This window comes from Sphaeramia orbicularis, chromosome 5 (genome assembly GCF_902148855.1).
Source record: "Sphaeramia orbicularis chromosome 5, fSphaOr1.1, whole genome shotgun sequence".
NCBI classification, from domain to species: Eukaryota; Metazoa; Chordata; class Actinopteri; order Kurtiformes; family Apogonidae; genus Sphaeramia; species Sphaeramia orbicularis.
Window position 1 is genome coordinate 22,188,107 of NC_043961.1, and position 26,460 is coordinate 22,214,566.

The following is a 26,460-nucleotide window of genomic DNA, read 5'->3' on the forward strand; positions in this document are numbered from 1 at the left end:
TTCATTTTGGTTTTGTACTTCGGAGCAGCTACTTTAGAATAAATGTTGCATATATTAGAGTTTTAACTGAACTTTTAACATTAATGCTTATGAAACGATTTTTTTAATCGATAACATGAATACTAGGCTATGTAATTTTATTTAGTTATAAGATACAATAGAATACATATAAGTCTTTATTGTCATTGTACAGGTAGAACAAAATTGAAAGCGCAATCCTCTTTAGGTGCCATAAAAGTATAAAGAAGAAAAGCACTCAGAGAGCGCAGAGCTCTGCCAAGAAAGATCTGCCCCCCACCACCACCACCAAAATTTAATCATTTCTTCCTTGCGCCAGTATCAACATTTCTTGAAAATTTCATGAAAATCTGTCCATAACTTTTTGAGTTATCTTACTAACAAACAAACACGCAAACAAACAAACATGCAAACACACAAAGCAAAGTGATCACAATACCTCCTCATGGAGGTAATAATATATATAAAGGAGTATAAAAACTGAAAATATAAAAGAAAAACCCTGATGGCACAAATATCTACAAAAAAAAAAAAAAACTAGAAGCACTCAGAGAGCGCAGACCTCCACCAAGGCAGATCAGTGCCCCAGATTTGGATGAAAATTTCAGGAAATGCTGATACTGGCACATGGAACAAATGATTAATTTTGGTGGTGATCAGAGGTGGGGGGTGGGGGGGACCGGGGGCCCACTGATCTGCCTTGGCGCGGAGGTCTGCACTGTCTTTTCTAGAAAAGCACTTGTAGAGCGCAGACCTCCGCGCCAAGGCAGATCAGTGGGCCCCCATGCCCCCCACCCCCACCAAAATGTTATCATTTGTTCCTTGTGCCAGTATCAACATTTCCTGAAATTTTCAACCAAATCCGTCCATAACTTTTTGAGTTATCTTGCACACAAACAGACAGACAGACAGACAAACAGACAAACAAACCAACACTGACAAAAACATAACCTCCTTGGCGGAGGTAAAAAAAAAAAAAAAAAAGTGTCACTGGAATTATAAAGGACACATAAAACATCATCATATACACCTAGACAACATCCAGTAGTTGTTTAGTACAGTTGTACAGTTAGTACAGTTGTTTATTTTTAACAGAAAAAAGCTTTTTGGAAAAAACTGCAAATGGCACAAGTGAAAGATTTGTTATAAGCTACATAAATTAAAAATACATTTATTTAACTGTGGTATTTATAGCTAACACATGCTTTTGTAATTCAGCTTTTATGCAGTCACGTGTTTTACGTCTAGCATTAAACTAATTTACGGTCGTGCGTCACAGGTGCGAATTAGCTTTTTTTTTTTTTTTTTTTTTTTTTTTAACAGGAGTTCACTGAGTACATGAACCGAAATGACCACTTTAAAACGAGGCTTTGGCTTTGTTGCAAAAAAAAAAAAAAAAAAAAGTATGATCATCTGATTTTCATCTGGGGCACGCGGCTGCTCCTCTCCTCTCCTCCCCTCCCCTCTGCTCCTCGTGGCCTGTGCTGACTCAAACAGGACTCCAGTTCAAATGACGGAGCAGATTCATCCGCGTCCGTCTGCGCCTCACACGTCAAACCACTATTTTTTTTTTTCCGCGAGCGTGCCACGTCTTTTTTTTTTTTTACGTCCGTACGTAACCCAAACTTACCGGCTGCCAGTCTCCTTCTCTCCATCGGTACTGGGAGGGACAGTCGGCGACGCGGCAGCTCTGGCTGGACGCCGGTCTGGAGCGCTGGGGACATCCTGTCTCCAACGGGCTCCGGCGGTCTCCAACCTGGCAGAACACATCCCTCCGCTGGACACCGTCCCCACATGACGCAGAACACTGACAGGACACAGGTAAGACGATTCAAATACAATAGAAAAGCTTAGACATCAACTTTATTACATTATATTCCATTAAATAAACCTTACAGATTTAAATATTTTGCAAACTGGTTCACTGATTCACTTATTTACCAATGTGAGTGACTGAACTATTTAATGTGACATAATTGTAATTTATTCATTCCAGTGATTGGTGAGATGTGTAAGTATTGATGTATAAGTTGACTTTATTTTACATTAAAGCACATTTTTGTGACAACTTTCACGAACTTTATGAATAACACAAAGAAATGGTAATATAATGTTAATAAATGTACACTTCAGAGCCATTATGATATTAAAGTTGCATGGGAAATATTAAAAATAAAATATGTATATATGATTCTGGATCCTGGAAAGTGAATTTCTTGTGCTGCCAAACCGTGCAGTGCTTTTATCAGTGCGTGTCTCTGCTTTAACACAGAACACGCAAAAAGGGGAAGGTTTGAATCAAGAAATCTGCTTTGTTTTCTTCCAATTTCCTTCAGCGCGGATGAATCAGATGTAAGAAATGCACGCATCTCTTATTTTATTTTATTTTTTTTTTACTGAGATTTTGTAATACTTGCATTCTTTTTTCTTTTCTTTGTACCGGTTCAGACAGATCATGACAACAAATATGGTTAAGACAATGCTTATGGATTCGAAACATGTATAAAACTTACTCATTTGTGTATTTATGAAATGAAGATTTTTGAAGGTAAGACTGGAACCAGTGGTTTGTGTATTGTAAAGGACATTAACTGGCCTAACAGCTAAGAATGTCACTTAAACTGAACACAGTTTATTGAATGAAGCATCTCTTGTATGCATTTACTGTCGTGTGATACAACCTGAAGTGTTTTAACTGCATATATCTGCAATGTCATTTCAGCAGCTGAATTACTAGGCAGTATGTTGCACCATGGGTAAAAATGTTGTATTTGACAAGGAGCTGCATGTGGAGTATCATTTTCTCCTGGCCTGTGTCCTGCTTCACAGCTGTTTAGAACAGACACACATCCTCTCTGGCATATGGAGCACAGATGTGTCTCCAACGCTCGGACTCATGGCCAGTGGGTTGAATTCAGAGAAAGAGAAGAAGACAAATGGAGGGACAGGGAGAAACTGAAGGTAAAGAAGGAGGGAAGAAGCACCTGGGGTGGATCTCCGGCAGCCCAGGTGCATAAACGTGAAGGTTGTCTGGGCATGGTGACGTGAGCAGAATGCCTCTACGGTAGGCCATTCGAGAAAAAAAAAAAAAAAAAAAAACGACTCACATGTGGTTCCCATTGGGCAGAGGGAAGATAGAGGGAAAAAAAGGTGAAGAGAAGAACTGGAAGAACTAAAAAGGGTCAAGTACTTGAAAGAAAAAAGTGATTAGTAGAGGAAAGAGCAACAAAGAGAGGAGGATGAAAGGGACAGAGAGGAGGGAAAAACCAGAGGAAGAGAAAAATATAAAGATGAGAGGTGTAGATTTACAGTGGATGGACTGGATGTCAGTTAGACTTAGATCAAAGAGAAGCGTGCACATCCTTCCTGCCGCCGCACTCATGTACAGCATAAAGTACCTCAAATAGTACCAGCAAACCACCTAATGATGTGTAAAAACACCCGCTTTAGTTAGTGGCCCAGCATGGTGCATAAATACAGACGTGTTTCTCTGCAGATGTTTTCCCACACAAACTTAGTAGCAAGCTGGTAAGAATTACAGCGAAAGAGAGGGGGAAAAAAAAAAATCCTACGTGTCTAGAAAAGAAGAGGATTTTAAAGCAGGTCACGGGGTCCCTACCTCTTCCCAGTTTCCAGTCTTCCATTTGGGGCAGCGTCCACCTCGGCAGCGCCTCTGCTTGCTTGGCTTTGGAGGCAGGTGTTGGCAGTTTTCCTCTGGGACGGGACGGCCTGACCCCGTTACGCAGCTCACCTTACGGTACTTGAACCCTCTTCCACAGGACGCCGAGCACTGCAAGATGTCAGAGGAAAGGTATGATTTGTGGTAAAAGAGTAAAAGAATGCACAGTATAAACCGAATGAATGAGGTTGTTTTATTTGCATTATACACTATCAAACATGCTTTTTTTAAATCACTAAAGAATAAAGCTTTACTTATAAAAGAAGTGGAATGGTTAAATAAATATTCATTCATTCATGTTTTATGTTATCACTTTGCCAGTCTTGTAAAAACATGTGCAGTGAGACCCGGGTCCACGTGGGTACCTAGACCAATGGCAAAGCCTGTCAGATTGCCCCGGCAGCAGTTTGTTTCACCTCCGGGTTCACCGAGTTAGTGAAAGCCTAACTCGGTGTGACAGGCAGACACACACACACACACACACACACACACACACAGCAGTGCTGCAGGAGGGGATGGAGAAAGGTTGGGCTGTGCTCGGATAATCAAAGGGGGCGTTGCATGTGGGGATAGATGGGAAGCGACAGGCTCAGAGTTGAATGAGTGCGCGGCCCAGCGTGCGGTTCTGTCCTGACCAGCAAGGGACTGGACTGGACAGGAACACACCGTGACCTCTCACCTCATTCAGGGAGGGGAGGAGGGATCGTGAAAGGAGGGACCATTAATGCTTATTTCCCTTTTTGATACGCTAATCTTTAATATCTACAATATATTAGATGTTTATTTTATTTGATTCAACCAGGTAAGTTAGTTGAGAACTGATTCTTATTTTCAGTAATGATGTAATGAAACACTTGTGTTGACTTAAAGAAGACAAACTTTATTTTGTGCAAAAAAATAAAGAATATCAGGCTTATGAATAGTGTGTGATTCCTTGTGTTTTGTTTTTTTATTTTATTATTGTGCTCATATTGTAATAAAACTGGGAATATCAGCTCGGTTGCTTGTGACTTCAGTGTGTAAACCTCTTACGAACTTGAGGAAATGTCATCCATTCCTTATGATTGACAAAATAAACAGTAGCTGCTGACTGTTCTTATAACCCAACAACCAGAGATCAACTGGTATTTTGAATGATATTTCCAAGTAATTTATTTAACAATGTGACAAGCAGATCCCTTATCAGTGAAGGTAAGTGGGTCATCACAAAAAAAAAAAAACAAAAAAAAAAACTGGCATCAAGGTCAACTTTTAAGTCATTAAAGGTGGGTAGTTATGATTTAAGTCAAATGAGGTCATTCCTCAATAGTTTGACACTGTTTTTACGTGGGCATCCCTGCCGCTGCTGCTGCTGCTGCACTAAAATACCCTTTGAAAACCTTCAATAATAAAAAAAAAAAAAAAAAAATCAAATTAAAATACCGTGCATTTTATCAGTATATGAACTCCCCATGCAGGGTTCATTTCCTTTCCCTGCAGGTTCTCTTGGGTTCTCCAATTATCTGGAACAGTTAATTAATACCACCGTCTTTTCTCACACGTATTTGACCTTATTCAAACTACATGCGTGATTGATGCTTAAAGAACATCAGCCGATATAATTGATCGGTTGACATTACCTTCCAAATGTAGTTTAGGAAATTATTAAATTCATTCTCTGTAATTGAAATCATGTGACTATTTTTTTTTTTTTAAAGCTGCAGAGGCCTGGTCTCCACCATGTAAAAGAACCCCTCCCTAAATACACCCCCTCCCTCTGTCAGCACAGTGGTTTGGAATCCTATTGAGCTTGTGTGTTTTGTTTTTCTTTTTTACATGGGATCACAGCAATTTCCCAGAAGTCTGTCTGTGCTGATGGGATGAACAGAGAAGGGGCGCCTCCCCAGATCAAACATGACCTCTGACCCACCAGTACACCACTGCATTGTTTTGCTGACACCCCCCCCCCCCAACCCCACCCCACCCCACTCGAGTCACTGTCACTAGTCCCCACATTGGGACAGTATAGCAGAGTAGAGGGGCCTGACCGACAGGGGCAAAGGGTGCTGGCAACTTCATACCAGAACATGCGTCACCAAGCATCCAAGAAAACGCCATGGTAGGCATTAAGAGTGAATGAACACAGTAAATGAGATGGGGGGGGTACACCGAAGCATTGTCCCATAAGCCCATAGGACAAAGATTTACCTTGATGATAAGAGCTTTGAAATCCTGACGTAGACGGTAAAAGCACGATGACTCAGAGAGGTCAGAGGGTCCCTGACCACATAAAATAACACAGATAATGTTCAGTGATTTGTGCTTTTTCATTCAGAAAAAAAAAAAAAAAAAAAACTGACAAGAGTGGTATGAAAGAAAAAGTCCATAAAAGTATTTCAGTGAATTATTTTAAATGCTTAATGTGCAGAAACTACACATTTGAAGTAGGACATTTAAAATCTATTGTTTTGGTCACACTAAGAAAATTTATGTTAGTTTCATTTTACAACAACCAAGATACTGATAATAAGTTTCTGTTCAAATTCAGAATCTTATATCTTAATTAAAGCATATAGAATTAAAAAAATACTAACCAATAATATGGGTTTTTTCACTCACAAAACACTGTTTATTATAAAGGAGGAGTCTGCCAACTTTAGTTTTCCTAAAAAAGTCAAAACAGACCCATTCAGCAGCAGACGTACTAGTATTCTGATTATTGTTAGTGGTTATTAGTATGTGAATTCATTAGTGTACTACTGTTGGACTCTTTTTGAATTATTCCATGTAATTGTGTTATGTGCAATGACCTTGGGCTGGTCTCCGCATGGGACGGAAATGTTTTGCTCAAATAATAATGAAAAAAAGCCTTGAATAGTACCTCTACTTCTCTTTAATCGTAACCTTTTCTCAAAATGAACACAAATCAAACATATCCATAAAAAATTAAATATTGACATTACATTATAATGAAGTAACAATAAATACAAGTAATTACATAAATATACAGAAATCTTCTTGAAACACAGACTAATACTGCCATTTGTGAATAAGAAACATACAAAATACTTATTTCAAGAGCCTGTTGATGTGGTGTTAGTGTTGCACTTGTTTCTTGCACCAAAAAGTAAAAAAAATGCTAAGACCAAAAAAAAAAAACCATGAAGAAAATCAGAAAAACTCAGACAACTCATTGTAAATATGTGTTCTACACCGACTCAGTCAACCTAGAGGTTTTTCAGGCTGCCTTAAAGTCACACGTGAGACTCATTTTATGCAATCGTTCTCATTAGTAAATGACGTGTGGTAAAAATGGAGTTACTGCTGTGTTAACAGGCCCTTAAAATAAGGTGTGATGTCAGTACAGACATTTATGACCAGGAGGAATCAACTGGGTGGGCTGCAGGCAAAAGTTGCCCCTAACCACAGATTCCGAATCAGTTTTCACTGACCTCACAGGGATGGTTAAGCAGGAGAAGGTGGGAGATGACACACACCACGGATCTGTGTTTAGGGCCATCAGCTGCACAAAGGTAGCCTCAACAACTCATGCTTAATCTTATGCAGCCAAAATCCCTCCAGTCCAAGGGAGAGAAAGATACGGCAGGGGGGCAATCATAACAGAGACTGAGGTAGACACATTATGTTGGCTCAGAGTAAGAGCTCTGGATACAAAACACTATTAACTTCCCCTGTGGTCACTTCAAAGTTTGACACTTTAACAGTCCTGTTCTCTTAAAGGTGAGGCAAAATATTTGATAGACATTCAAAGACACTTCAACAATATTGAATAAAGTCTGTGACACACTTCTTCTTTTTTTTTCTTTCTTTTTTTCTTTTTTTAAGCTTCAGTATCCAATCAATCCACAAACTGCTCATGGAAAGAAATAAAACACACATAAGAGGCAGCATCAAAGTGCCACAATTAAGACCTACCTAACCAAAAATTTGATGGTTCATTTTTGATCTTTATCTTACTTCTCCCTTGTTTGGCCAAAGCACCACTGTAGTGTAGGTTATCATAGTTTAATGGCTAGTTGAGTTGTGTTTTGTTCCATGTGAGGTATTGTTTAGCATAGCATATTTAGCAACTCCAAGTACTTACTGTACAAAGCAAACATAACTAACACAATATAAATACACTTATATTAAGCACCTTTGGAGCAGAGAGCTTCAAACCTATTGTTTTGGCCACACTAAGGAAATATGTGTCAAAACCCTCTGGCAAACTGGAATACAATGGCTATTAGTTCTAATTACCACAAACCTGGTGAGACACTTTATTTTACAGTGTGAGTACAGCTGCTGTTTCCTGGTTGATAACTACTGAACTATGGTACTGGACGTTTCAGGATTTATGAGTCAATATATTAATGCTCCAATGACACTGTCCAAATGTCAGTTTGGAACAGGACCATTGTGGTTTTAAAGGTTATATACATAAACTGTAAAATAAAGTGTCTGAATAATAGTAATAAAGAATTAGTAAATGCTCTAACAAAACCACATGTGCCTTGAGACAAACTTAATTCTTGTAACAATAGCTGTTTCAAAGATGTATATAGTACAAAGATGTTTATATAGTACACAGCCCAAACACAGCCCCATGAAGGCTGGTGCGTTCAATGTTCACGTCAGAACATCAAATTGTATTGTGTAGCACCACAGATTAGGACATTATGGGCCATTCTTTGGTAATAAAAGAACAAGGCATTGTACTGTATATTCCTGATATACAAAAACATTCATCAGTATTTGCATATAAACAAAGATTGGCTAAATGTGCGAATACAAGGAGCTAAAACACAAAATAAATCACTTTTGAAAGTTATTGCTATATACAAAAGATAAAAAGGAAAACAAATATCTTAATAAATTATCTTTTAAAAAACAATATCTTACAAAACTAATTCTGATTGTGATTAAAAAAAAAAAAAAAAACAGATCCTGAATTTTTCAAAAACTAATACAAGGCTCAACCACAGTTTTATGGAAACTGGGACTGACGAAAATGTTCACATGGTAACAGCTGTCACTGAAGCATTTTGTCATGTTGTACTATTTGGCATATTGCAATTAATTACGTAGTATCTTTGCCATTTATGTGCAACAGAATCTTTCCAAATGTCTTGAAGAAAAAAAAAATGATGACCAGTCTCAGGCACCGGAGAGGGAGCAGGAAGAGGAGGAGGTTAAAAGTGGAGGAAGCGAAGGGGTAAATCTTTGGTGCACGAGCACTTTAGTCATCCTGCCCCTTTAAGACCGTTTGAGACAAAATAAGACTACAGGTATCTGAAAAGATGAGGTTGAAACAATAAGGTATAAGTATATTGTTTACGAGCGTACCGAGCTCCATGGGTCTGTGCTCCAGTGGGGGCTTGACGGGCACGGCTGAGTATTGCACTGCTCACGATCTGGCGGCTTGTCATGGATCTCGCAGCTCAGATCGTTGAATCGCTCGCCGTTTGGACGCTGACACACCACCAACCTTGTCTTGATGCCGCCTCCACATGGCTTGGTGCACTGAGGAGAGAAGAAGATGATTTATTTGATGGAAATGTGATGGAAAAAATGGGAAAACAAAGAAGTACACTCTATGGACAAAAGTATTGGGACACGTTGAATTCAGGTGTTCCTTTTCTAACAGGTCTAGGATGCAAAACAATAATTGCAAATGTCATGATATAGTTTTATATTTGGATATCATTGAATTGGTTAGTTTGGTTTAAATTATTTTTGCTTCCAAAATGCCTCAGAGATGGTTTTAACTTAATTTCGCTCAACATTGATTTTTTTTATTTTTTTATCCATGACTATGATTTTAAATGCTCTACCTCTAGATTTCTAAAATAGTTTTTGTGCTCTGACTGTAAGTAATCATTTTCTAACTAACCATCTACTTTTTTCCACATCATTTAACCTTAAGGAAATATTAATGTTCATAAATGATATGGACAAAAGTATTGGGACAGGTTGAATCCAGGTGTTTCCTTTCTAACATGGGTCTGGGCTATATAACAATAATGACAACTGTCATAATATGGCTTTATATTGTGATAAATATTGCATTACATTGGTTAGTTTGGTTCAAATTGTTATCTTTGCTTCCAAAATGCCTCAGAGATGTTTTTTTTTTTTTACTTAAATTCTCTCAACATTTTTTTTTATCCATGACAATGATTTTCAATGTTCTACCTCTACATTTCTAAAATATTTTTGTGCTCTGACTATAAATAATAATTTTTACCACAACTAACCATCTACTTTTTTAACATTATTTAACTTTAAAAAAATATTATTGTTCATAAATTATATGGACATATGTATTGGGACATGTTGAATTCAGGGGTCTGGGATACAAACCAATAATGACAAATTAACATAGTTTTATATTGGGATAAATATCATTGCATTGGTTAGTTTGGTTTAAATTATCTTTGCTTCCAAAATGCCTCAGTGAAGGTTTTTGTTTTTGTTTTTGTTTTTTTTTTTTTAACTTTTTTTTAACTTTCATTTCTCAAATCGGCTCATTTTTGAGCTTAAGAACTCTATTTTATGGAACTGTTTACAAAATGTCGGTATCACTTGTAGAAAAAAAAGCTAAAACTGATTATGTAGTGTTATACTTCTGACATATATGTAAATGAACTATTAACTTTAATAATAATATTTGTTCTTGCTTGTATAAGTGATATTTTAAGTCTGGGAATCTGTAGGAACTAATTATTCAACAGTACAAGAATATAGAAAGATTATGTCCAATTCAATTATTAGTCCAATATGCTCTGCTATTAGCTGTATATATCACTTCAGTTGTAATATGTATGTTAATTAAAGTTTATGAGCGCATTTGTTGTGTTTTAGTTCCAAAGTCTTTTATTCTGACACTGAACAAAGGTACAAACTGCTGTCTCTGTCACAACATATCTGTGTTCATAAAAACTTATCATTTCAACATCTTTATCCAATATTGATCACAATTGTAGTTTAACATCACAGCTAAAGCCCTGTGTTTCATTTAGGATCAATTTCTTCTGAGAACAGTATGTTTTGTACATTTGCTTAAAGTGAAAAAAAAAGCTTATCCCTCCGGTATCCCGTCCAGCAAGGCCCTTACTAAGCACCAAGTGTGCCTTTTTCGCACACTTGTGGAATAATGCCAAAAAAATTTTCATACAGTTTGTTTTTAATTCTTTTACACTTTTTTTCTATTTCATCAACTTGAGCCGTAAATAAAAATACCAAATACTCAATAATTGTCACATTTTTTAATCCTTTAAATGCCGTGTTTGTAATGTAAACAAACCCTTTTTTTTGGATGTAAAAAATGCAAAAAATTTATTTTTTTCAATATACTACTTAAAAAGTGGATCACATATTATTTGATTTTTGCAGCCTGGCATATGTCAATGATTAACTCCAACATCAGTGAATTTGCATTATGATTTTTGGCGCTAGGTCAAATGTTCAAAAATACTAGCATCTGTCACTAAGTGTGCATAAAATGCACTCCTATAAATCAAACTATTAAATATTAGATACTGATTTATATTTCTGCTCTAATTTGATTTTATTTTTGTAAATCAAGGTCAGCCCTAATCATACATATCAAATAGAAGAAATAGTGCGTTTTAGGCACACTTGGGAGACAGATGCTAGTTTTGTAGTTTTCTTTTGTTTACAATGTGCACATTTTAGTTGGTGGCCAGAATTTTAAAGATCATGCAAAAATGAACAACTTTTGAATTCTAACCTAATTTAAATTGTGAAAAATAATATGAAGTTTTTTAACACGAAGTGCAAAGTATGCCTAAAAAGCACACCCGGATACCGGAGGGTTAAAGTGAAAAAACGTAGCAGTAATTTAAGTATTTTTACCCCAAAACTTTATTTCTGTAAATTGTTACATGTGTTATGTGAAAGTACTTACTGAGACCTATTCACACATGGATAAAACATAGTAATAAGTTATTTAGTTTTCCGTGTCACCGCTTGATCTGACCCAAACATTAATATTTCCTTAAAGTTTAATGACCATGTCTGCTGTCTGAATACTTTTGTCCAATATAGTGTATATTCAGACCTTCTTGGGAGCTTCTACATTGGTCAAACATTCCGATTCTAAAAATGTCTCCTATATTTGGGAGCAAAGAGCTGCGCTAAGCTTGAGCTGATGAGTGAACGGGGAGTGCTGACAGTCTTACCTCTCCCCAGTTGCCATAGATCCACTGCGGACATGGCCCCGACTCACAGGATCGTTGCTCATTGGGCCTGCTGCGATCTTCACAGCTGTTGGCAGGGTAGCCATTCTCATCCTGGCACACTACCACGCGACGCTGAAAGCCTCCTGCACATGTGCTCGAGCACTGTTTTCAGAGAGAAGAGTGCATAATGTCAAAACACCGATGAAGAAATCCATAACAATGTAAAAACCCCTAATGCACACTGTATTTACGTTTGCATTTTAGATTAGATAGAACATTATTGATCCCTTGGGCAGAGCCTTCTGGGAAATTAAGGTTTCAATCGAAGCACACCAAAAGTACACATATAAGAAGAATTAGAAGATAAAAAGAAAAAGAAAAATAATATGACAGTGTAAACAAGTAGTAGTAAAATAGGCAATTGTACATTAGAAGTACAGGTGGTAATAAATAATAATAATAATAATAATAATAATAATAATAATAGAGATATATGCTGTTAATATTGTTAATACTGTAAATTGTGCCTATTCGTATTTTATCCAGTTTTGTTTTTATTTTTTATTCTACTAAGTTCTATTCTTATGTTAATTTGTTAAATTGTACATTTTTTGAATTTATTTTCTTATCTTTTTTTTTTTTATATATATTTGCTCTATTCTTATTTCTGTAGCACTGGTGTTTGTAAATACTGCTGCATTGACTGGAGTAGCACACCTAATCTATTCTATTCTATTCTATTCTATTCTATAATAATAATCTTGTGTTATTTGTGACATAAAATCTGCATGAAACCTGTTAAAAAACAAGACAAGAAGACTATGCCAATTATTATGCCAACTGACCATGTCTGCTGCTATATTAAAGTAAATATCCTCAGGACAGAGGAAGGAGGAAGAATCTTTAATCACTTCCCAGATTTATTTAAAGGTTAAGTTATTTTTAGGCACAGATTATTACTAACCCAGCCTGGAAAAAAAAACAGCTAGACCAACATATATCCATAATGGCTGTCTTATATCCCTTAGGTCACACTATTTTGTGCTGCTTTGCAAAAGAATTGAGCCTAAAGAACTGAAACTCCTTTTCATGTTTGGCTTATTGTTTATTGTCTACAGCAGGTTGAAAAATGTATTGGGGGGAAAATAACTTGTTCACTCAAGTTTTATTAGTGTTTAGTCAGGGGAAAGTGGAAAGTGTATCATGGAGACTAATGTAGTGCCTGCAGAGACACATCTTTGTTTCATCTGATACCTTAATTATACTTGGTAATAAAAAATCCTTCTATAACAGTTTTGCAATGGTAGGATAAGTAAACAAATATGATGAAGGTTGTTTAGGAACATAAGCTGCTTCTGCTGAGTAGTCACAACTCAGCATTTGTGTCACTACTAAGTTTACTAAAGCTTTGTTTGGACAGGAATGAGAGCAGTTTTACTAGAAGAGCATTTCAACCCATAAAGACACAGTGCTACTTTTGTGGCAATTTCCAAATGAATTTTCCTCTCTATTTAACCTTTCCTAAGCGATTTATTATATTATCCTCTGAATTCAGCATTTTTTCCCAGGGAAAATCATTTATTTCCCTATGTTTAATTAACTGATCATGTAGATGTTCGTAAAAGCTCAGAGTAAAGTCAGTGATGATTGTATCAAAACAAAGAAAAACTGACTTTTTCAGTAAAATCTATCACTAACTGAACATAAACCCAGTGTTTCCATCCACTGTCTTGATCTAACTCAGTGGGTTTTACTGTTGAATCAATGTTGTAGAAGATGACGGTGTTTCCACGTTCACTACGAAAGCCTCTGAATGTCCAAATAAGTCATATCTGATGACCATGTAAAGATGAAAAGCTGTATTTTATAACAATTATTTACATGTATTTATTGGATTAGTGGACGAAGAGTTTAGATCAGCAGTTGCTTTTGGTCAACGGGTCTTTATTTGCTAAGTGACTTATTACCATTTATTACAATATTATCCTCTGTATTTTGTGTTTTTTTCAATTAGTTTTCTGCATTTTACCATATTTAATTTACTGATCATGTAAATGTTCATAAAAACTCAGATCAAAGTTGAAGTTATTATATCAGAAACAGAGAAAACTGAAGAAAAAGTGACTTTTTCAGCAAACATAACAACTGAACAAGAAAATAAGTGTCTCCATCCACTGTGAATCAATGTTGTAGAAGATGACGGTGTTTCCACCGTAACTACAGAGCCTCTGAACGTCCAAATGGGTCATATCTGATGACCATGAAAAGACGACAAACTGTATTTTACACCAATTATTTATATATATTGACAGGATTAGTGGATCAACACGTATTAAACAGATTTTGGTCACCAGTGGCTGTTTATGGGTCTTTGTGGGTTAAAATGTAGGATCCATAAAAACAGTTTGTCAACTACTGTGTATAAGGATGCCTCACCGCGCCCCAGGGTCCGGTCCGCCATTGGTGGGATTGGCTTCGGGGCAGGTTGTTCCTGGTGCTGCTGTTTGGTGAGGACGGGAACGATCGGGGCTCGCTGGAACGGGATGGACACTGAGACATGGCGCAGTCCTGCTCCGTGGTCGGACGATCGTCTGGGTCACACTCACTAATGTTCACTTCTTGGTCGCTGAAGTTGACACACAGGACCTGCCGTGTCGTCTTCCCTTGGCCACAGGTCACCGAGCACTGACGATACACACACAGTGAAGATGTTAGAATATAGACGCTTGAACACAGTGACAGACGTTATCATACTATCATTCAAAGGCTTATACTTTTTTCTGTCACAAAGCTACTTGAAGTGAAATTCTCAGATTTGCTTGATGTATCAACAGACTGAGTTTGCTAAAACATTATTGCATATATAGTTGAGGAAAAAAATATTAGACCATCAAAAGTCATCAAAAGCAATGGTTATGCAATCCAGTACTAACTCCTGTGTGTATCATGTGACTAAAACAGACAGAAAAGAAAACACGGAATGCCTAAAAGCACTGTTTTTGTCAGTACAATGCCATAGATATTGATGTAAGAACTGATGTGATTTTGGTTATTACCAAGAAAACATGGAAAATGGCTGTATCATCATTTATCATTTATTTATACACATATCTATTACAAGAACCAAGTATAAAAGCATTACATTTTGCATTTACATTATGTGAAATGGGAAACCCTGGGAACCTAAAGAGCTGTTTGGGATAGATATCAGCTCTTAAATTAAACTCTTATGAGCCATTTTGGTTGTTATTATATTTTTCCATACACATGTACCTTTAGTTGTACCAGGCTTAAAATGAACAAAAAATTGAAGGAAACAAGGGTGGTCTAATAATTTTTTCCGCAACTGTATTTCAAATGCTAATATCGTTCACAGGTAAAACAAACTAGAGGTCAACTGATATGGGTCTTTCTAAGGCCGATGCTGATTTTTTAAAATTTGGTCAGCTGATGGCCAATATCTACAGCTGATTTTTGAGGCCGATATTTAAGGCCTTTTTTTTTATTTTTTATTTTTTTAACACATTGACCATACAATACAACTCTAACACTCAGATAATTACAATTTTTTATGCAGCAATATAAATGAAATTATTAATACATGTACACATGGTACTCTTTCAACATTTATTATATTTCAAGTGCTGCCCACACAGGTGCCTGATCAAATATCTTGTAACATTTTTACTACTGATCAAATATCGGCTTTCAAAAAAAAAAAAAAAGTGAGGCTGATGGCTGATATTGAAAAAAAATCAATATGTCGCTGTTTACTTCTGAAACAAACTGCCTCTTATAGTCATAAATCTTTGTTACAGAACCTACTGAATGTGTGCACAGGGTGGACAACATTTAAGAGCTACTGCTAATATAATGTTTATTTGTATTTTGGTTTGTATTTTTCTGATGTTTATGCTTTAATGCTTATGCATATATTTTAAGTGCATTTTTAAGTTTAAAGATCTGACAATATTTTTGGAGGTGAAACTTGAGGTGGCTTTAGCCTATTTTGAAGGAGTTAATAGGAATGGGAAGGGAAAACGGAAATACATTTTTGAATAAATTCTGACATACTATACGACTGACAGATTAATTGATAAACAGTACAGTCATGTGTACAGATGTTCATATTATCACCTTCTGACAACACTAGACATCCTAGTTCATTGAGTCCAAACAAGTTTAAGAAACACACCTAATTTATAGTTCTTTTTTAGCAACTTCTCAATAAATTTGCTTGACATTTACAAAAACACAGCTACTGACCATTTCTCAGGCTGATAGGACCATCTGCTTGTTTCCCATGGTCTGGATATTGATGCACTGCGCCTGACTGACTGACACTTGGTTGTAAACCACACAAAGGCCTATTGGAGGCTAAATGTAGCTTAGACAAACACTTAAAAACTACACACACATCTAAATGTCCGGGGGAATGAGTGATCTTGATGCCACCTATGTGGACATTTTAAGAAAGAAATGTGACAAAGCAAAACAGTGTCTGCACCGCCTGAAAACAAACTCTCTCCAGTAATACAGACACGAAGCAAAAGAACCTGTCTCTCTTTTCAGGAAAATAACACACCACATCCTCCAGCAGGTACTAATGGTATCTCACTGAGCTTACTCTCTTGCAAAAGGTTAGCATGAGGTGACATTTTAGAGACTTATGCAACAGCTGTCAGGTGTAAAGAGCCCGGCTGGGATTACACTGTCCAGAAGTTTATACTGCTCTGTCAGTGTTATGGATTTAGGATTATTATCTACAGTGTACTGCAACAAAGTTCTCCCAAAGTTTTACTTAAACTCCATGTGCTTATATGATACACTGTTTATAGATGACTACATAATGCCTGCAGTAAAGGCCCCAAGGACAACTATGAAACTCACGTTGGTGTGTTCTGTCACAGCCAAACAAAGTAAGCTGTTTTACTTTTGTTCACTAAATCTATTTTGTATGTGAAAGGCAAGGAACAGGCATCTGAATCTATTTTTTCTGGCCTTGGGATAAACAATTTTCCTTTGGGGGGGTCAATGAGTGTCTTTGGCTTGGTGGTACATGTGTGGGTGTGAATACACATACGTGTGTGTGTGTGGGTGTGTGTGTGTGTGTGTGTGTGTGTGGGTGTGTGTGTGGTGACCAGACCTGCAGTCTGGCTGTACTGTATCACTAGGACTCTGATGAGAACCATCTGTAAACAAGGCTGGAGCCCCTCACTGTAGCCCCTTGCATCTCACAACTCCAGAAACTTGCACTTCACTTCTACTCTCTCTTTCTCTCTCATTCCTTCTCTTCCTCTCTAACACACAGACACACACTCCCTCTATAGCCTCATTCCAGCCCTCCTTCAGGCCTTCATACACACTTGCCTCCCAGCTGCCACTCTGTTTCTACATCTCTGTTCACACAAACATCTACATAGCATAGCAGCCATCATCAGTGTGGCTGAAAAATAATGCAGTGATTATAGTGATTATAACTGCACAACACAATGAGCAAACCTAGCACGAAGGAAAACATCTGGATGGGAATACTGATGACACATAATGTAGGTCAATCAACAGCACTGTCTGTCTATATAATGGGATGCAGCTCTGAGGGGGGAGACACTGATTTAAGAGGAAAAATGATACTTAGCAAGTTTCCAATATTTAGAAACCATCCAGTGCAACAAGTTAGATATTTTAGGTTCAGCTCTGTAACTCTGTCGTTTTAGCGTTGTTTAGGTATGACAGCTGGTTCACATCCAATAATCAATAATGATGACAGTGATTTTTCTTACCGTCGTCCATTCTAGTACTTTCCACTGTCCACAGGCCACTACAGAGCACACTTCCCTTGCAGGAGGTTTTGGTAGGTGGGCACACGCCGACTCCTCTGCCACACCACCCTGGTTGTCACGGCAACTTACATAGCGCATACGCGTCCCTTTGCCACAGCTGGCACTGCACTGTAGTGGAGGAGAGGACAATGTTAGGAAGCTGTAATCTGACAGACAGGCATTGTATTCTGGATGTGAGAGAAAGTACTGACCTGGGTCCAGGATCCAAACCGCCACTGGGTTTTGTGTCCCTGGTGGGTGGGTACTTTGGTCCCTGGGGGAATAGGATGGCTGCTGGGACACTGGGCCAGTTCACAGTCCTGTGGAAGGAGGGACACATCCACCCATTCATGCAGTGATTAACAAAATGAATATCCTGTAACAACATCTGTTCATGACCACAGAATACCACAAATGTCAGAGATGGCTCCAATGACATGGGATGTCATTAACAACTTAAACTATATTTCTACAGCTCTGTGCTTGAGAGTTGTGTTTCCCATCAGCCCTTTCCCCCCCTACCTTACCAAAACAACAAGAAAAGGGTCCGCCCTGTCAGTTCAAACTATGGATTGTGGCAGTAAGCCACTCAGCATAAAGCCCTGATCCCTGTCATAACAGGTCATAGTGGAGTGGTATTCAGGGCTCCAATGCCCATGCTGGCGTGGTTGTAAACTCCACCCTCATCCGCCCCCCTTGTCCCTCACCTTCTGCCCTTTCCCTTTTTCCCTCTTTGCCCTCTGGTGCCCTTTGACCCCCAGTGTCTAGGAGTGAGGGCCTTAATCAGGGTGAGCAGGCTCCACATTCCACACTCAGCCTCCTAACGGAAGCAAGAAGCCTCATGGCACCACTTAAAGTACTGTAACCACACACACAAAGTTTGCATCTATTACCTGAAACATGAACACATTTCGAGATGACCGTGTGAATTTGTGTCGGAAAATGTTCAGTCTGTATCGGCCGCTTTTTAGACTTTTTCAAGCAAAGCATCCCCTGCTTCCTGCTCTTCCCTCCTTGTACAAACACTTTGATCTATTTATCTTTTGCTCTCCCTAAACCTTTCTTGCTTGGTGGCTGGTGGTGGTGGGAATGACGGCCTAGTGGCCCAGTTCATGGCTGGCTGGTTAGAATCACAGTGAGGTGGGGCGACTGCTTCAGGGTCACTGGCTCTGCTGGCCCAGGCACCGGAATTAAGAGCTGCTGCAACTAGCGGGGGCCTCATCCTGAGTCTGCATGCTCAGCCCTCTCAAATGGGTTTATGGCCCACGCTGACCAAACAAAACTCTCATTCAGTTTAAAATAGGTTTCTTTGGAGTTTCTTTGTGTGTGTCTGCGATAAAGGGCGACAGCGCTTCTCAGAGTTATGCACGTACAGCTCAAACACTATCACCTTCTGATTCTAAATTAACGCTGCATGTAGGACACAACAACATAATATTTGGTCACTTTTCAATAAAATTGCTCAATGCATTATTATGTATTATTATGCTCTATGTATAGCAACTGGTAATATGAGGAGTTGTAATATTTGTCTAAAGTAATAAGGATCTTTAAAGTACATACACCAAGGTTATTCTTAAATATTTGAGGATTGTGGGATTCTGTCTTACAGTTGTTTGTCTCTATTTGGGGATAGTTAAGTCTGTATAAACAAAACCGGATCAGACATCACAGTTTATTGAGACCAGGTGGAAATGAAATGCGTGTGTCAGTGCAATTCAACGTAGATGCCTCCTTTTTGGCAGTATTTTGTGACTAACCAAGGAACAACTGTTTTTCTCACAGCTGACAAGAGCATGCGGGCAGATGAGAGAAGCAAAAGAAAGAGGATAAGAGATACGAGGAATGGAAAAATAACGCCTTCCTTACTTACCTGGGTGTCAGTTGGCCTGGTGGCGGCATTACATTCAGTGTCATCCATAACAGCACCGTAAGAGCCGACTACACACTTCACCGCTCGCATCTGGTAGCCTGGCCCACACGAGGTAGTGCACTGGGTTCAAAGAGGGGAAAAAAGGGGGAGTTGTGTGTGGGAACATTAGTAAGTGAGCCAAAGAGAAAAAGGCAAGGAAGGCAAGCAAAAAAAAAAAAAAAAAAAAACAACAACAAAAAAAACAGGCTGTTCATCTAAGCCCAGAAAGCAACCTCCACACTCACACAAAAAGAGAAAACAGCGATTTACCTTCCTCAAAATTAGCGTTTCTTCTCCAAAAACTGCTTTCCAAATCAATACAGTAGATCAAACACATAAAGAGTTCAATCCTATCACTTCACTTATCTCTTTTTACTGTAGCTCAAGTCAGAGGGTGCTACCCGTGCTCTCTTCTGCCTCACTGCCTCCAATAAAACAAGGTCAAATTTGTGTGGCGGCAACTTCAACTACTATTTGACTATGCTTCATTTAACGGCTTCAAATATACCTTTACGCGTGCACATCCTCTGATGTTATAGGCACTACAAAATATCTCACATTTTTTGGTGCCTCAGTTCTCTGTACACACTACACACAAAGACACAGACACACATTCACTACTATGCACACCAAACTTTACAGAAGGCTTTGTAGAAAAACACAAGTCAATAGTTAAATGTGTACTTTTTTTATGTAATGCGTCCACAACAAGAATATGGGTACAAATTACAAAGTGATTAGTGTTGAGTATCTCCAGTGTGTGTTCTGTTTACTGCCTTAGAAAATTGTAGTTGTAATCAAACTTTATGTGGGTTCTCTCTATTGATTCATAATAAGCATACATGTTCAAATTACACGTTAAAAGAGACATTTCTAGTTGGGTGCATCCATGAAACTTGGGTACATTTTGGTACCTGGCACTTTGCCAACTTTTTTAGATCCAATAATAAAAGAGAAATTTAGACATATTTCCCACCAGGATGTACCAAATGATGACCTCAGATAAATGCAAAAAATTCATACTCCTGTGCTAAGCCATCCCAAAATTAATGAATTTTTTATCAAATATTTGGGCCAAAAATACGACCAAAATTAGGACATGAAAAACTACCTAGGTGTCAGTGTATTTTATCTTGAAGTGGTCTTATATACTGCTATAAATAAAGATACTGTGTTAAATTTGATGATCCTAGTGTTTTTTCTAATCCAGACATGCGGGGTTTTCATGAATTGGTAGTTTCATTCCAGGTTTTGTTTGTAACTCATTGTGTCCACTTAAGTTACATGCAGAACCCGCCCATTTAAACACAAATAAACTGCAATTGATTTTGAAAAAAGCAGTCATTTTTGTCAAACACTCTGTTTTGCATAATTAGTTCAATTCCTAAAATGTACCTGTGAGAGAATGAAGAGATATAAAAAAAAAATAGTAGCGTGTAATTTTCGTGTCCTTTTGACTGTGTTACATACAGATTTTTGTGTAAAAAATATGTAAAATAATATAAAAATGTGTTTCATCTGAAAAATAATTTTTCTTTTATCTCAGTAATTTTTTTTTTAACTCTTTCGGTGCCAGACAGTTAAGGGGCAAATAAGCCTTAAAGTGCCACAGAATTTGGCCGTTTTTTCAGTATTTCGCGTCGTTTTTATAATCGAAGTCTGAATCGTCATCAGAACTCATTTTCTAGCAGATGGGACTGTTTTGACAGATCGCTGTGTTTACGATATTACTACAAAATGGCCATCTAATTTGCATATGATTTCATTCATAAATTCATTCATAAAATTTGCCAAGCAGAAAACGAAACGCGAGCTCTTCCTTGGTCAAAAACCGCTCGGTAACATCCGACCGATTGCTACTTAGATTCAAAACGCACCGGACGCAGCCGATTCATTATTGATCGTAATTTGCAAGAAGATTTGAAAGAACGTCATCGAAATGTGAGAAAGAAATGGGGGTGGATGGTTTGTTTGTACACAAATATGGCGTGTTCTCCAAAGCCGATCTGATCGGCCCGTGGCACTTTAAAGGTTGTATTCGTAAAGCCGATTTAATCGGCCCATGGCACTGAAAGAGTTAAATAGACCCAAAGTGCTTCCAAACTTGCTTCATAACATTAATCTACATCTGGTTTGAATTTTTAGCCCCAGTTTCATAGAAGTACCCAGTAATAAACCAAATGTAGATGCCTCCAGCTGATTTGTCATATTACATATTATCTCATATTACTTTATTCCATCAAGTGGACCCCTGCATGAGCCTGTTGGGACGACTCCTCATCAGCCTTGGACAAATGATGGTAATGGCGGAGAACTCACCTGTCCCCAGGGTCCGACCTGCCATGACGCACACTCCTGCTGCTGGCACGTCTGCACAGACTCTGGTTTAGACGATCCGCAGCGGTGGTCATCGAGACGGTCTTCACCAAACTGACACCATATCTGCCGATGCTTGTAGCCTTTTCCACACGTAACAAGGCACTGAAATATGAAGATTTCATGTTTTAGTGAAGAAGATTCTTATATACAGGATGGGTGAAAAGTAACTAGGCATTAGAAATTGCTTACAGAATTCTTAGTATCACTGGAGTCATCACGAAAACATTTTTTAAACAGACAACACTAATGGGGATTTCTTATTTTCTTATTGTCTTATTTCTTACAAGGTTGTTCATTCTGTCCCGTTTGAGGAAACATTGACGCCACCGGTGCTTACGTTGAAATATAAAGATTTAAATATATTTTCCCATGTAATAAAGAGTATGTATCATTTGTTTCAATATATTTGTAATAGGATATGGATTTTATTACCAATTTTCAATACCTAGTAGTTACTTGTCACCCACTCTGTAGTATACACTGAGACAAATTAAAGGAAAAACCTGAGGGCAGGATGATAATGAGTCAAGATTGGTCAAAGACTGGTGTGATGAATATTGATCTGTATTATGTGTTACGTCCTTCACAGTGACCAGATCACATCCACTCGAGCAGCGACGGGAGATTAGGACTGACATGCTAGACATTTCTCTCCATCACCATAATCAAAACCATCATGTAGGTGTTTATATTTTGTGGCACTCATGGGAGAGGTGAAATATTAGAGCAGTGCAGCCCAAAATGTGAAAACTTCAGTCTATCACTAAACCCTTTATCAGGAAACTGACCGTTTTTGGTAATTTCCTTATGCATTAAATATGGGGCCAATCCCATGCCTCAGTGAGGTCCAGCACCATGTAGGTTTTTATAACATTATACAGTGATTAAAAGAGATTTTATAGACATTTTGAAGCTGCCAATTGTGAATATGAGGGATTTTTGTCAGTTTATGACCTTATAACAGTTGTTTTATTGCATGTGTTTACTTTTTTGCAAGTGCTGCTCAGATGTTTTATGGTAAGAGGAGGTAGATGACGATGTCCAGTAACACACTAAGGTTGAAACTTTGAGTTTCAGAGTATTTAAGAACAGTCTTTTCCTTAAATCATCGATTTCCCAACACATACAGGGTGGGGAAGCAAAATTTACAATATTTTGAGGCAGGGATTGAAAGACAGTGACAAAGACAATTAGTTTATTGAAAGTCATGAGAATTTAAATCTTCAAATCATATTTTACTGCATTTCTAATGGTCTTGTTGTCTACCTCAAGTTCAATTGCCATTTTTCTCGTGGATTTGGTTGGATTCTTTAGGATTTTGGATTTGAGAGCTTTAATAAAAGCTTTGGTACGTTTTTTTTGCTTCCTCCACTTCCAGACTTTCTCGTAATAGTTTTACTCATAGTCATTCTCTTCTTTCCATTATAAACAGTCTTTATGGACACTCCAACTATTTTTGAAATCTCCTTTGGTGTGACGAGTGCATTCAGCAAATCACACACTCTTTGACGTTTACTTTCCTGATTACTCATATGGGCAAAAGTTTCTGAAAAGGTATGGATAATAGTGTTAGGTATGATTATGACATCAATATATGTTTGGTTTCAAAACAATTGACGTAGTGCCTGCTGAGAAAAAACAACTAAATGTTCATTGTAAATTTTGCTTCCCCACCCTGTATATCTGCCTGTATAAATACAATGGCTAATGTTGTTTCAGTGTTCAGCCATTGGAAGAAAAAATCTGCTGTGTATATCAGATATTCCTTTTAAATCTGTCTTTCATAAAAAATGTATAGAAAATTGCTTAAGTGCTAGAATGATATAATCTTAACTAGGGCTGTCAAAATTAACACGTTAACGCAGATTAATCCATCATCATGATAAATCTGATAAAAAATTCTGACGCAATTAACCCATCTGCAGTGCAGAATGATAACAGTTTGTCCAAGTAAAGTTAGTGTTGTGCATGCGTAAATGTGCAGCTGATCCAGTAGTGACAGGCAGCAAAACCAACCCATAAAGATGGAAGACACTAAACAGCACACTGGCCCTCTGGATGGAAATATGAGGACAAAAAAACCAAGACGAAACAGTCGACTGACATAAAGTATTACACAAGCTCTGCAGGAAGGAGTGTTCTTTTCACCGAAGCACTTCCAGCTTCAAATACCACATTAACGCGAAGCATACGTTAGTCTGGGATTTAGCACTTCAGCTAACACGTCACCCAGCTTGCAACAAACACATTAAAGGCACATATATTTACCTCTCTTTTGAGTCTGTTTGGTCATGCAAAATGAAATGTGATTAATATAGATTAAAAATGGATGATATTTAATCATGATTAATCGGAATTAATCCACAGCAACCATGTGATTAATATGATTAAAATTTTAATCATTTGACAGCACTAATCTTAACACAAATCAAACAAATGACCTAATCACCACTTATGTTTTTCTTCCAGTTTGGATGTTCACGTTAGGTGTGATATTTTCTACTGCACTTCCTGTGTGCCAGCTAAACCAGTGTTCCTCTAAGTACAGACAGAACAGAAGTGAACTGACCTCAGACCAGTCACCAGTCTTCCATTGTGGACAGAGGAATTCATTGCAGGATTGGACGGCCAGCTTGTCCCTTTGACTACACTTGCTCTCATCTCCCCCCGCCTCTGCTGCCTTTCGACAAACTGCCCCTCGACGGCGGGTGCCCCCACCACAGCTCTTGGAGCACTGCAGTACAAACAAGAAAGTGTAAACACACACACACACACACACAGAGAAGACCCATGATACATTTTGACACACACAACAAACTTTTGGGTTATGATAACACATAAATCTGGTTCATCCATAACAATCTTACCTCTGACCAAGGCGAGTACTCCCAGCCACCGGGATTACAGTCTCCATGGCAACCTTCCTTGTCATCAGGTTTGTGCTGGTTGCTACAGTAGCGGTCATCAACCTTTTGCGTCTTACCATCAGCACGGTTGATTTTGGCACAGTAAATTTCCAGGGTTCGGTATCCGAGGCCACACTGGGCTGTGCACTCACTTTTTCGGGCCACATACCACCTGCATCGAACACAATGGACAGGGTATCAGTACTTGTGAAATTACGTGTCAATTATATACTTATATACTTTTCCAAGACTCAAAGCTGTATAATTTGATTGAACAAACCTGAGTTCACATTCTGTGTTGCAAGTCTCAGTGATTACAGCGGGTCTGGCTGTTCCATGGCACCTCTGGTCTGACACCACCACCCGGTCTGATTCTCTGCTGCAGAGGATTTTCCGCTTACGTTCTCCTATTAGAACACAGTAAAAAAGCACCAGGTAAAGCTATGAAGTTAGAAGTTATCGCTATCAATTCTTGACTTCCTAATATAGAAAAAAGTTTGACACATGTCAGTGTTATACCCTTTTTGAGCAAGAATAAAATGACTTATAAAAGTAAAAACTTCAGTAATAGTGATATTAACCTTTCTTGCTCATTAATGCAAACTAACTTTTCTTCCTTCAATGTCATGTACTGAACTGAAACGTAAAGATCTTATCCAAATAGTCATGATACAGGGTTTTCATGTCCTCGTGTTCATGAAAATACATAATGTTCCAAAACCTGAGCTCAGCTAAAGCACAACTTATCAGAGGATCTCAACCAGTGAGTGTGTGCACAAGATTCACTTTCGTTTCTTTTGTGTTAACATCCCTACACTAAATCAAAGCACACCTTCTTTAGAGCAAGGATGAGAGATTTAAACCTTATGGGGCTCCAGGTAATAGATTCTCTGTAAGTACCTCCACTTACTAAATTTTGCAGCCCAGTGCTATGACAGCACACCGGGTCCCAGATAGACCATATAAATGGAAGAATGAAAAAGGTGCACAGGGCTTTACATTTCATTCTGCTTATCCTGCTGTGCAAACCCATTGGTTTATCTATGAAATGTGCTGTCAGTTGTCTAAGCAGGGTAGTGTCAAAAAGCAGAAAAAAAAGGTTCTCAAAGCATCTGAGTCATAACACAAAACAGGTTTTCGAGTTTACCTGCAATCCGCCTCTGCAAACCCACAAAACTCCAACTTAGTCCACAGTCATGCCAAAGAAGGTAACCTGGCATAGTATGCTATAAGCTGCAACTTTTATCACTATCTGTCTAGCACGGGGCTGTCAAGTTTAACCTGTCAATCCTCTCTTACGGCTCAAGCTGCATAGTCTCCCCCTCCCCTTTTCATCTTTTGCCCCACCACACTATTTATCACTACTCCATCACCTAATTCTGCCAGGCCCTTGTGCCTCCCACTCACCTTGGCATAGACGGCTGCACTCCTGCCAGGGCCCATAGGCATCCCAGAAGAACTGCTGAGGTTTGTCCTCTATGGGAATGTTAAAAGAGTACCTGACATCTGGGTTGTAAAGGTTCCCCACAGACAGCACCTGGGAAAATATGCAGGCAAAGCG

General features: G+C 38.2%; 1 protein-coding gene across 3 annotated transcripts in view; it reads right to left on the reverse strand.

The window, feature by feature from the left end:
- Positions 1–26,460, reverse strand: part of adamts9 (ADAM metallopeptidase with thrombospondin type 1 motif, 9) — a 69,016-nt gene that overhangs the window by 19,478 nt on the left and 23,078 nt on the right. For all 3 annotated transcript variants that reach the window (XM_030135105.1, XM_030135104.1, XM_030135106.1), the window contains exons 18-30: positions 26,307–26,436; positions 25,180–25,306; positions 24,861–25,071; positions 24,563–24,727; positions 21,934–22,095; positions 19,576–19,695; positions 17,915–18,022; positions 17,664–17,831; positions 14,317–14,565; positions 11,881–12,042; positions 9,023–9,199; positions 3,638–3,808; positions 1,649–1,825 (exon numbers count right to left, since the gene is read on the reverse strand). In XM_030135105.1, the coding sequence (XP_029990965.1) occupies positions 1,649–1,825; positions 3,638–3,808; positions 9,023–9,199; positions 11,881–12,042; positions 14,317–14,565; positions 17,664–17,831; positions 17,915–18,022; positions 19,576–19,695; positions 21,934–22,095; positions 24,563–24,727; positions 24,861–25,071; positions 25,180–25,306; positions 26,307–26,436 (2,127 nt within the window). The remainder of the gene's footprint in view (positions 1–1,648; positions 1,826–3,637; positions 3,809–9,022; positions 9,200–11,880; positions 12,043–14,316; positions 14,566–17,663; positions 17,832–17,914; positions 18,023–19,575; positions 19,696–21,933; positions 22,096–24,562; positions 24,728–24,860; positions 25,072–25,179; positions 25,307–26,306; positions 26,437–26,460) is intronic.